Here is a 13,388-nt window from a genome sequence, read left to right on the forward strand (position 1 = left end):
TTGGGGTGTATTGAAACAACCTTTCCACAAAACAGACACAACAGAAACATATGATGCATTGTATAAATTTTTATTGACTGATATATTTCCTCCTCTTGCAAACATCTTCATAAAAGGTAGTATTCTTCATCCCTAACATGACTGAAGTTAAATATTTTTGCAGGAGATTTCAATTCTAGGATTGTCTGAATATAGCTGAAATATTGCTGCTCGGACGTTAAACCCCAACAAACAAACAAATTAATTCTAGGACACAAAACAATATGCAGTCATATAATGTCATTCTCACTGTTATCATTGTCATTTGGTCTCTGCATAAAAACTTGTGTGCGCAAAAGAAAGGTTAAAATTATTTTAGGAGTAATAACTTGAATTGTTCAGGAATTCAATGGTGAAAAGGGGCAAAAAAAACAAAAAAACAAATGTTTTCCTGGTGTATGCACAATAACTTGAGTATAAGTGTATAGATCTCTATGAAATTATACCATTGGGTTCAATAACTTCAATTCCACAGATGAGGCTTGTATTTATTTTGGGTTGAGATTTTAAATATTCAGTGATTATTATTAAAACCTACTACAAGCAAATTCTTTAGACATATAGGAATCACCTTTTCTGTCTGTCTGACCATGTATATAATAAAGACACTGATTTCTCTTAAGCTATTTAATGGCTTTTGATGAAACTTTATATAAAGAGTTTTAACCACATAAATTCTGGTCAGTCATATTTTGTGTCAAACATTTGATGACAATAAAATTCAGAGCTGTATCAAGCTTGAATGTTGCGTTCATACTTGCCCCACTCTTCATGGGTCTAACTGTGGCTTAATTGAGTTTTGCCCCACAAAACAACATTTTTGCGTTTCTGTTGTAATTTTTGCCATAACTTTTCTCAGAAGTCCATTGGTATATATCCAAATAAAAAAGTGGAGGGTTGCAGGGTCAAAGGAAATTAGGACTAGGGTATGTGATGAAAAATCATGTTGATTTTGTAGTTTGAGCATGAAAATGGATGCCATAGCTAACTTAAGAACACATGGTTAAAAATATCAGTTTTAATTTATATTTTCAAATCTGTGGGAGATACACAAAAATAATTTCAACCTTCCTCCCTCAGATTGAACATTATAAAGTTTTCTCTGTGTTGAATTAAACTGTAGGACCTATTATATTAGTTATTGTCCTTGGAAATCTAAAAAACTAAAATAATTGCCATTTTAATCTTCTAACATGGCTGAGGGGTTGAAGTTCAAAACTGGCAAAATGTTCAAAATAACATAGCCTAAAAAATCTAGTTGGTCAAAGTTGCCTTTGAAGATTTCTGCACTTTTTTCACATTTGACAACCCCTAGTAGGAGTTAAGCCATTCAAATATTAAAAAGAGGATTTTTGCTTCAATAATATATAAACTAAATTCATGAACAAAGGAAAAGAAAGAAAATTGAAAAAAAAACAAAAAAAACTTTTAATTTTGGAGTTGACAAGACCTATTTCACGTCTTTTTTTATATGAATCTCTGTAGTGATTTATTAATTTTTGGCGAGGATGTTGAAGTTTCACTACATGTCTCCATACTAAAACCATGCTAGTGTCTCAATTTCAAAGTTGTCTTTGAACTTGAACCAGAAAAAAATGTAAAAGATTACTGGTTATTTTAAGGAGAACAATACAGATTAATTTTGTCTGTGTAATAATTCGAAATATCCCCAAATTATTTAATTGCTGATCATTAGAATCATAGTCCTTATTCGTGTAATCGTTGCATTTTGTTTCATTTTTCATTTTTTAAAATTTTGACATTTTTGCGGGAACTAGTGAGTTTACCTCCCTTGTCCAACCGGAAAAAGCAAATAAGCATGGTTGTTCATACTATTAGCATCACCTGCTCTTACGAATATGTGATATGATATAGACATAATTAAATATCTATAGGGATTATACACGAGCACACCAGTGTAAATATTACCATATTTGGTTCGAAGTAAAAACACCTACAGGGTCATATTTATTTATAGAATACACGTAAATAACTTAATGTTTGTCACACATGGTGACATGCATTTTGGAGTCTGCAATGTTTAATTCCATTGCAAGTGTCTTCTTTAAAGGTAAACACTGATGATTTAAAATTGTCCTTACCCCCAACTTTGTTAGTAACAGGGATCAAGTATATGTACATTGTAAATGAATTTAAGTTGTAAAAAAGGAATTAATGTATTTTGTTACTCACACTGTGTAGAAAACTAATATTCAGAGTTTATTTTTGTATTTTCTGATTGGAAACAAATATATTTTTTTTTGTAAAACCATCTTTTTCTTACCCTACACAGAGATAAGACACTTGTTTATCCATAAAATTATTACTTGGTGGAGAACAAGATTCCCTGACCTTTCCACTATTTATTGAATGACTTTTTCCCCTTTTGATGAAATGATCTGAATTAAATTATAGCAGATGCTCAGAAATGTAAAGTAGGAAATGAAAGCTTTTATTTAATGTCTTGTGAAATTGAAAATTTGTGATAGGTTAAAATGAAAATTATGAATTTAATTTTTAATTATTTTCATTTTCATAAAAATTGGGGGTGCAAATGTACCTTTGTAGGTAACTTGTTTTCAATACTCCTTTTTATTTTGTTTTGGTGGAAAGAAAAAGTTGGTATGAACATGAAGCTAAGATACCATAGAATGGGAAACTGAAGGTTATATTTCAAATACTCGTTTAGTTCTGATCATTTAAAAGTCAAGTTGTTATTGTTGGTGAAGTAAGTATGAGATCTTGTTCCCTGTTGTGTGTTAATTTGAGATTTCAGTTAGTTACAAATCTCTTTAATATTTATGTCCCTGCCTTCATGGAATCATGCGGGGAATGTAATAAACATCAACTTTTTTATTCCCTAATACATAGACTTGCTAAGATGCAATAGGCCTTTTTCATATTTACAACTTTGACTTAATTTTTTAAAATTAGGTTCGACAAAATTTAGACAAGTGTTCAGTTTACCAAGGTTTTAAATACATTTTAACTTTTTTAAAGGTCTTTTTTTTTTATTTTGTGCTTTATACAAGTTATCTGATTCTACAGGGTTTGGTTTAGACAAGTTTCAATGTTTTTGAAAAAAGGGTTAAATATCTTTTAAATTATTATTATAAATGTGAATTTGATTTTGTTGCTAATTTTCATGGTAAAATGCACATCGACCTTTATATGAATACTGAATCTGTTTAAGGAATTAAATATTGTTAATGTATCAATTTCCTTTCAGTTAAAAATTCTTCACAATTATGACGTCAGATACCTCAAGTGAACCAATCTTACACAGTGATTTAACTGTAACTGTGCCAGATGATGAAGAGGAAATATTTAAAGCCATAAGGTTTTTTGATGTTTGCATGTTGAGAAACCAGTTAAAACTAGGAGTTGATGTCAACTTCATTCATGCAGGTACATGCATGATGTTAAAACATACACAGTGTAACTTGTTCTTTTTTAGCTCTCCTGGGTGAAAGGCTATGTCAGCTATTGCCATCACTATGTGTCCGTTGTAGTCCTCCGTTTTCGTCTGTAAACTTTTTCAAACATCTTCTCCTCTGAAACCACTCTATAGATTGTAACAAATCTTTGCATGACTATTCCTTAAGGTATTTTTAAAAATCCTTGTGTGGGGATTTTTGATCTAGCAAAAAACATGGCAGCCGTTACTGAAAATAGACGGTAGGGGTCAAATTGTAGAATTATGCAAATATCTTAAAAAGTTAGGTTTAGCTAAAATCTGATGGGATAAAATTGTTCAGCATGATGGGATGGACCTATGCTGAAATTTTCAGAAAGATCTGTTGATGAATGAATAAATTATGGGTCCTGAAATGGATTTTTTTCCCTGAATTTTACATTTCCAATTTTGAAATTTTTCTCCTCTGAAACTACTGGATGGATTAAAGCAAAACTGCGTAAATATTATGTAGAATATGTTTAGCCATCTATGCATGTGTTTTTTTTATCTTGTGAATAACATGGCCACCATTTCTAAAAATAGACCATAGGGTTCAAATTGAAGATATATGCAAATAACTCAACAGTTGGGTTTAGCTAATATCTGGCAGGGATTAAAACTGTTCAGCATGATGGGATTACTGACATGTACATTAATGTCCAAATTTTCAGAAAGATCTGTTGACAAATGAATGAATTTTGGGTCCTGAAATGGATTTTTTTTTAAATCTCCTCTTAGACAACTTGTAGGATGGATTGTAACCAAATATTGCATGAATGTTTGTTAGGATATCCTTAACAATTTTTTATCAGTTGAAAATATAAACCACCACTAATAGAAATTGACAACTTGTTGAAATGACTTGATTTTCTAGAGGGGGGTTGATCAGCATGGTGAGTCTGACCTATGCTGAAATATTCATGAAGATCTGTTGCTCAATGTTGGAGTTTTTGCCTTTGAAGAGGAAAAATGACAATTAGAGATTTATTTTATAATATAAAAACCAGGTGGATAACTAAGATGCTATCTATTGATTAAATGATTCTTGTGACAATAGTACGGTAAGGTCAAGAGTCCAGCTTTAGAAAGCTATGAAGACTTATTTTTGACCAGGTGAGCGATTCCGGCTCTCTAGAGCCTCTAGATTTCCTTTTTTTTTTTGCCAATATCTTGAAAATTATAATAGAAAGAAAAATAACTTTTAATTGATGACATGATCAGGTGATAATAAGGTCATCCAAGTTGTAGGACAACTCCTTGTTAGAGTTATTGCCCTTTAAGGAAAAAAATGAACGTAGTGAGCAATTCAGGCTCCTGGGAGCCTTCTTGTTTTTAAAATCTTACGTACATCAAAGGAAATTATTTTCTCAAGCAGAGATTTTGAATGTAATTGCAAATTTATTTTTGGACAGATTTAAAAATTGTGAAAAAGGTGAAATGAAACAAAATTTGTAATTGTGTGTCAAGTTGGATACTGTTTAACTATTGATCTAAAGATCATATTCATGCTTGTCATTCCTTCCACACAAGGGGGGAGTCTCCCACAAAATCAATGAAAAATTAAAGTCTTTGAATTTTTGGTATTGGTTTTTGGTGATAATTACTATGTAATCTGTGAAAGAGTAATCAAGGGAACCAAGGTTATAGGGGTAATCAAAAGAATGTAATCCAGGGACAAAGACCAGACATGCACAACAAAGAACATAAAGTAACTAAAATCATACATACAAAATAACAAAAGCAAATGAGCAACTCGGACTCCACTAAAAACTGGGAGCATGGACCAGATGCACCGGTAGGGTAAGCATCCTCTGCTTTTCTAGAAACACCCGCCGAGTTGCTCATAAAAAGTCAACTCTGGGGTAGACAAACGAGGAAAGGAAAACTATGACCCGTTGAATAAATTAGTTTTCATGGTGCAGATGAATACACCATAACAATCCACGAGTTCATGATGATGACCATAAAACTTCTGTAGTGATGACTTTAATCTTGTAGCAACATAACCCTGTTCCAGAAGCCTATTTGTTAGAGTTCTAGCGCGATACAAAAAGTCTGCATAGTTTTGGCAAGCTCTGGCATAACATATGAGTTGTGATATGAACACTCCATATGCAAGTGCTGAAGGGATGTTGCCACAGATGAAAGGAAATTTGACAACCCTGAATGAAAAGTCATCACGTTTGTCGTAAAGTTTGGTCAATAGTTTTCCTTTTCCATCGATTTCTGTGCATAGGTCAAGATATGAGTCTGACTTTGAGTAATATGTAATAATTAAATTTTTACTTAAGAAATTAGGTTTTATGTAAAAATTTCCCACAAGAGACAGTGTCAGTGGGGGAGAATCTCCCACATGAACTGTTCCATAGGTTAGCAGGTAAGCATATCTATGAAATCAGTATTAAAGATTTACATTCAGTTTAAACATTGAAAAACAAACTGTTGTAAATTATGTTGGAATTGCAAATTTATGATTACAGGTTCATTTTACATTGTGCTATCTTAGAAATTGAGGGTATAGAACTATTTTCACAGAAATCAAAAACTTTCAGTGCTTACAGCACTTTGATTTAATAATTTCATCACAATTATTAAGTAGATTGAGAAAAAGTGTAAATTAAACCTATTACAATACAGCATGGATAAAAAAACTAAATATTTAAGATACACTTAGGTACAGAAATACTTTGTTTAAAAGATTGTAACTAAAGTATCGTCGTTATCGGATGGAAAACTTTATGTGTTCCAAATAGACACCTGCTCCAAAGGGAGATAAATGTTGACAAAATGTTTGTCCGCAAGTCGGGAATGCCATGGTATTGATACATTGAGTAGTGTCAAAATAAGTTGTTTCCAAATAAAACCTGGTATTTGCAGAGGAATAAGAGTAAGTCAGGAGTTGGTGAGCATCATGAGGTTCAACATGTGGAACCATATGTGTGAGACCTGAAAGGGTAATCAATGACATAAAGACCACCTCAGTCAGTTCAACACTTGGTTCTCGTTTTTATGCAACTGCAAAAATGCAGTTGTATAATGGTATGGGACTATTGTCTTCATCTGTAGACACTTACTTTTCACATGATAGTATAAATATTAGTTCGTTGACCTTTGTGAAATTTTATAACACGATTCCAAACAACAGAAGGAAGCTTGGTATTGATTTGGGGGTTATGGCCTCATCCAAATGTGAATTATTAAAAGGCCAAAAACAAGCATTTCATAGAATTTAGATGCAATGTATATAACTGCACTAAGATATTGCTCCACAATATTCTATGCCACAAGGGTCTGGCTGGGACTGATTTTTATGAAAGAAAGGCTAAAAAGTTGACACGATAGAAGCATTTTCCAGATTTCTAGATAATAGCTTGACTATAAGTATTAAAGTAATAAGATATTTTTAAAATTGTACCACAAGGTGCCATACCACCAAAAAAAGGTTTGGATGAAGTTCTTTGGGCTGTGACATGAACACAGGAACAAGCAGTTTCCTGATGCCCAAACAATAACATGACTTAAGTCATTGAATCTTTTTTTTTTCTGACAGCTTCGCAGAAATTCCTACTTATCTTAGAAAATTTCTATTTGGATTTGAATAATATGATTTGAGATATTTTTTTTTTCCAAATGAGGGTTAGGTTCTTAAAAAGCCAGTCAAATAGTGGAGAAAAATGTGTATAAGAACATGCAACTTTTCCCAAACTTTTCCCTGTCTTGTATGATAAAGCAGAATAAATGAAAGGGATGCATTGAAGACAAGTGCATATTTTCAGTGATAAAATTATTTTAATCTATTTTTGTTTATTGATCCTTTTAAGTTTCGGTTTCTTATTTTTTTGCAGCAGAACTTGCCTGTCTCTGTTGATTACTTAACCATATCCAGTTTGGCAAATTAATATTACTGGGGGTCATCTCAAGGTTGATATTTTCATGCACAAACACTTTGCTGTTGAGATCACTAGCTCACTATCACTACATTGATTTTAAAAAAGAGAAAAATGAATCAAACATCACCTATAAATGCAGAGCTATGAAATATCAGTCGCTCTAGGGTACAATTCGTTGAGCATCATTAAAGAACTTGTGTTCTTCAGGAAATAGCCCTTTGAGAGTTGAGATAACCCATGTAAGACGAGGACACACCGACTCTTCTTAATTCGTTCTCTTCACAAATGGAATGTCTTAAAAGTGGCAGCGTCATAAACACATTCAAAACAAAAGAGAAAATTTGACTTCACTATTTACTATGTTTCCAGAAATGGCGGTGTTCTCTAGAACAATTTAACAAAATCAATATGTTTTCACAGAAGAAACAGGTATTTATACTCATTGGAGATCTAAGGTCAGGTTATCTTTTACTCTTTATAGAAATTCTTGGTCTTTTTACTTGTTCAACTATGCTCCACTCATGAAAAAGACTTTAATTTCTCAAACTCATGAAAGATAACACTCATGTAAGAACCTATTAATCTTTCTTTTGACTGTGAGATTTCTGGTTCTTGCACTCTCAGTGGTGTAAGATTTTTGATTTCTTTCCTAATGCACAGTAAGATTTTTTTCTCATTTGTTTCTATTTAAGCTTCTGAGTACACAATTAAGTCCTTAAGGTTGTCTCGTCACATCAGGTTGACAGAGTACACTCCCTTGATAGTGGCAGTCATACACAGCAGTATGGAGGTAAGAGTCAAATTACATTTACATATAATATTCTTGAGATTATACATAAGATTTTGTCTCACCTTTTACGAAAGTGGTATAAGGGCAGACTAAGGTATTGTGTTTCTGGCATCCATGTTAAGACTTTCATGCATAGTTTTATAAGTAGGTCAGTATGATATGAACCTCTTCTGCTAAGTCAATCATATTTGTTACAAAGTTGCATTAACATCACTTTACAACAATTTTGTATCCATTTCATGTGTATGCCCCAGCAGTCGGGATCCATTGATTATCACTTAGTCACAGTATCATATATGCAAACAATAAACTATATATTTTATGTTTAGTATGACACATTTAATTGATGGAAATGTATATTACTGCAGATTATAGAATTATTAATAGAGAGTGGAGCTAATGTTAACCTGACAGAAGGTACCCAGAGGACCCCTTTACATTTAGCTGTAGCTACTGACCGTCCTGATGTTGTACAATATCTTATACAAAAAGGTAACAGAGATGTCACAAGACTTCTATTTATTGAAAACATCCAATTCATTAGGAAAAATAAAAATAAACAGAACTCAAAACAGTTTAAACTTCAAACAAAATTTAATTTAAGCAAAGCACAATTAATTTTCAACAGCATTTTTAAACTATGTGAGCTATTGCCATTGAAGCGTCCATCATTGTCATTAACGATTTTTTCAAACAGCTTCTCCTCTGGAACTAATGAATAGATTTGCTTGAAACTTAAGATGATTGTTCCTTAGAGTATCCTGCACGAAATGTATGTTTTGATTTTTGGTTGTTAAAAAACATGGCCACTGTTACTAAAAATAGACCATAGGGGTCAGACAGCAGATTTCTGCATATATCTCCAAAACGGTCAGGTTTAACCAAATTCTGACTTATGGGAAAAGTATTGAGAATGATGTGGTATTTACAAAATACACGGATACAATGTAAATATACTATTTGAAAAAAAATATTTTGTCAAAACAACTCTTAACTCAAATATCTGCAGTTATACTGAAGAAGACTTGTTCAAGCAATTGTCCAATAAAATGACAAAAACTAAGCTTGAAAATTAAAAAAAAATACATTTACTGATGAAATTGAACGGGGTATTGGTACAATAAATATAGCAACAGAAAACAAAAGTACTGGAAGTCAAAATTACCATTAAGTAAAACTGAAATGTTACTGATGTAGGTGCAGATGTCAATGGACAGACCAAAAGTCTAAGGACACCTTTGCTTGAGGCAGTTGATGTAAATAATCCTCAGATTGTTGATATGTTGATCGATGCTGGTGCTGACCTAGATCTTGGAGACATCAAAGGAACTACACCAATACTAGATGCTACATTTCTTATTGGAAGAGCTCATCGTAATAAACAAAGAAATATGCAAATAGTTCAGTCCTTGATCAAAGGTATGCAGTTACATTTGTAGTAAGTTATTTTAGAACTGGCATTAAAAAATTGTCAACTTTTCTTCTTCATTTTAGAAAAACAATTTCAAGAAATAAGAGCAATAGAATAATTGAATGCACTTATATATGACTTTTTTTTGGGTATTGTAATCTGTAATCTAACTGCTATACTTCTATAAGTTGTTCACTTCGTTTGATTTGGGTTATCTTCCCTTGTACTATCTTCTAGTAACCATACATGTACTTGGCTGTCGAACTTTCAAGAGGCATTAATGTTAGATTAAGAAAACTTGAAAATGATTAAAGAAAAAAATAAAGGATAAAAATGAAATGGTGCAGTTTAGCTTTACAATGTGCCAGTCACACACAAATTCCTGGAGACTTCACTGGCTAGCTTGTAATGGTGTGTATACCAGTGCATTGCATTGACAAAGAATTGTTTGTCCCGACTTTTCACAGGTGGCTGTTCAGTAAACAAGACCAACAATCTGCAGGCAACGGCTTTGATGATGGCTGTTGGTAGCAAATCTACTGAAATCATACAGGAACTTCTCAATGCTGGGGCTGACATAAACCATGTAAGACTAGTGTTTCCTGTTTTGCTACTGTAATCTCCTTCTGGTGAATGTCAATAAAGACTATAGTTCAAGATTATATTGTTCTATCATTGTCATTTTGTCATGATGATTGTATGAACCTTTGCCCTGGGAAGCATTTTATTATTTTTAGATTTGGTAATTAGTTAGAGTTACATCAAGGTGTATTTCTGCTATAGTTCTAATTTCAGTTTAATCAGATTGAAAGAGTTAAGCTTATTTTAAATATATTGCTAAGTTGAATACCATCAGAATGTTAAACCTGATCTCTGGGGTTCTCAAACACTTATCAGTATGAATGTGGAAGGAATTGTGTTTCCTCTTTCACTACAAAATAAAAAAAAAATATAGTAAGTTATAAAATATAAATTATTTTGTGCATTTATTTTACAGACTGATAACAAGAAAAGGACACCATTTCACTTAATAACAGAACGTGACAAAATAACTGATATTGCCTTGTTGTTACTTCAGTCAGGTGCTGACCTCAACACTAAAGATTCTGTTGGTAGGTTAAATTTTATATTAATTGTCATGAGTTGTGAATCACAAATGTATTTAATGTTTTTGTAAGAAGCACACCAACTCATGAAACCTAAATATTAAAAATGATTTCCCCTTAAACTGTAAAACTTTGCAGATGTTGGGAATCAAGTAACATGTTGGAAAATAATGCTTATTGACAGAATTATCTCCCCTTGGTATTTTGTTTTAATTTGCAATGCAATTCTATCAAGTTTTAGTTCATTTAAACAACAGTATAGGGAGTTTGGTGTTCATTTCTTAACTCTGATAATTATTGTGCTTTCTTAACATGTAGATTATTTCATCAAACATTTGTAAAACTTTTTGTTCAAGTTATCTTCGATTTTTTTTTTATTTACAGGAAAAACTCCGATAGAAAAATGTGTGAAGTTTGGTAAATTTGAACTGATAAAATTTCTTATGTTTGCTGACTGCCAATATAGTAAAGAACTTATACATTCAGATAGGATGAATTATTTGTGTGACTTAGTACCAGTATTTGGAAAATGGGTCAGCCATGAAATTAGTTCTGTTAAATCACTTCAAAGACTGTGTCGTAAAACAATAAGAAATGCAACATCTACAGAAAAATTAAAACATTTGCAAACTTTGGACCTGCCGAAGTCACTTTGTGATTACCTAATGTTCAAAAAAGGTTGAAAATGCATATTCTAGAATATGTTTTTAAAAGATATGGTAATTCCTACAGATACATTGTAGTTTGTACCTGTTCCATAGAAAAAAATCATATACATGTAGTTGATATCAATCTTTAATGTTCCGAACATCTGCTGACTGTATGGTAGGCAGATTTGGAATTTTTATGTTTGTTGATTTTCTTATGGAAAATTAGTGACTATCAATCATGTGTGTTACCCTGTTAATAAAAAGTTACGGACTATGAATGCCCTTCTATTCTACTATCTCGGCATTTAGCACAATTTTCTGTTAAATGCAGTCAATGATACAGCTTTAAAAATTTGAATTTTTAAAGGGCTAAATAAAAATTATATATCTATCTTTAAAATATTCCAACTTTAAATATTACTGATTGTAATTGTTTTCCTTGTATAAGAGAGCACTTCCTAAACCGCTGTATTTAAGTTTAAAATACAAGTGACTACAAAACACTGACTTCCTCTCATGATTGAAAAAAGGCATGATTATTAGTTACAATCATTGTTGTATTAAGGCTATATTCTATTATATTTTACATTGTATATTTATTTTATAGAATATTGTTAAGACTTTATAGGTTGTATTTTTAATAATATACCAAAGATTTTTATTTGCTGACTTCTTTAGATATATCTGACAGTCATATAACATTATATGGGGTGCTAAGAAATTATATGGACCGCCACATTTTTAAATTTAAGATGGTGACATCATGATTTAAAAAGTGTTGTATATTTTTTCTCTTCTTCTACACGAATACTCCTGACTACATTTGAAAAAAAATATAATATGACAAGTGGTTCATGACACTTCAGGTCAAATTACAATTTATGGACTGGTTGGATGCATTTCTATGGACATCAGCTACACTTCAGTCCAGATAATTTTTAGTGCAACCAACTAGTTCATATATTGCCATATGGCCCCTAGCATTGTAAACTATTTGCTAAATATGAATTCTGGAAAAAATGATGGGTTAGTTTCAGAAAGTTAATACGTATTTGTAAATTATCTCCCTTTTTTCTCAGAATTTTTTTTTTTTTTTTAAATAATTGTCATGCACTTATGATAGTATTGTTATTAAATCAGTATAAGGTTTTTGAAATGAACATTACTGGTTTTATTACTTTGAACTGAATAAAATTTCTTTTTATTCACTCTGACCTCATCACATCAGCTTAATTTAATCTGAACAAATATATTATCAAATAATTGCTATTTTTTAACAAAACAAAAAAAAAAACCAAAAAAAAAAAAAAACAGCAAAAAGTTGCTTAGATTTTGCTTTTTTTAAATAATCATTATCATTTCTATCAATCACAACAGCATTTTGTCATGTTATGTTATATGAATAAATAGTACTTGTCCATACTGTTCTCTTACACAGTGGATTTTCACAACCGTTTATTTTCAGTTGTGATACAAATGTATGTACAAATTGATTAATTTATCAAAATAAACAGTGATATATATTTGAGATATTTTTGTTTTGATATACTAATATATACATGTATATACAGGATTTATGTAAAAATTTCAACTTTAAATTATTCAATAACAGGAAGATCTTGGACAGTAAAAAATTGCCAGATCTTTTGCGATAAGGATATTGCGTACTACCTTTATCCAAGTTACTGAGAATAAAATAGAGTAAGTTGTAACACATTAACGAAAGAGAAAACTTTTTTATACCCCCTACAAACATAGTTTTAGGGTGGTATATAGGATCACCTCATCTGTCTGTCCCTCTGCCCACCTGTCTGTCTACATTCCTTGTAAGTGCAACTCCTCCTAAATCACTGAAGGGATTTGGATGAAATTTTACAGGAAAGTTGAGTATTATATGTAGATGTGCATGAAGGAAGGTAAATACTGTCGGCGAATACAAACGGGATGACTAGAATTGAAACACTATTGGCCATATGTTATCAAATAATTTTACATGTTTCTGTTTAGGTAATATATGTAAATTTTCAAAACACCCATTGTCTATT

At 31.6% G+C, this 13,388-nt stretch overlaps 1 protein-coding gene across 3 annotated transcripts; it reads left to right on the forward strand.

Annotated features, from left to right (window-relative positions):
• The first annotated feature begins 1,830 nt into the window (after positions 1–1,830).
• Positions 1,831–12,871, forward strand: LOC148629430 (uncharacterized). Of its 3 annotated transcripts, none has more exons than XM_088550863.1 (8): positions 1,831–1,957; positions 3,269–3,447; positions 8,079–8,176; positions 8,545–8,668; positions 9,374–9,595; positions 10,055–10,173; positions 10,585–10,699; positions 11,078–12,871. In XM_088550863.1, the coding sequence occupies exons 2-8, from the start codon at positions 3,288–3,290 to the stop codon at positions 11,374–11,376; spliced, it is 1,137 nt and encodes a 378-aa protein (XP_088406989.1). In that variant the 5' UTR covers positions 1,831–1,957; positions 3,269–3,287; the 3' UTR covers positions 11,377–12,871. The 3 variants fall into 3 exon arrangements, with proteins under 3 accessions (XP_088406989.1, XP_088406980.1, XP_088406998.1); XM_088550854.1 differs by lacking the exon at positions 1,831–1,957 and adding an exon at positions 1,975–2,110; XM_088550872.1 differs by lacking the exon at positions 1,831–1,957 and adding an exon at positions 2,658–2,767.
• The last annotated feature ends 517 nt before the right edge of the window (positions 12,872–13,388 follow it).

Source organism: Perna viridis, chromosome 1 (genome assembly GCF_037379345.1).
Source record: "Perna viridis isolate PV_CMFRI_1.1 ecotype Kerala chromosome 1, ASM3737934v1, whole genome shotgun sequence".
NCBI classification, from domain to species: domain Eukaryota; kingdom Metazoa; phylum Mollusca; class Bivalvia; order Mytilida; family Mytilidae; genus Perna; species Perna viridis.

Excerpts from the sequence above, each read along its gene's own strand:
- LOC148629430 (XM_088550863.1), top strand. The coding sequence starts at position 3,288 with ATGACGTCAGATACCTCAAGTGAACCAATCTTACACAGTGATTTAACT. Across the intron at positions 3,448-8,078 it reads TGTCAACTTCATTCATGCAG|CTTCTGAGTACACAATTAAG; the intron begins GTACATGCATGA and ends TTTCTATTTAAG. Across the intron at positions 10,700-11,077 it reads CAACACTAAAGATTCTGTTG|GAAAAACTCCGATAGAAAAA; the intron begins GTAGGTTAAATT and ends TTTTATTTACAG.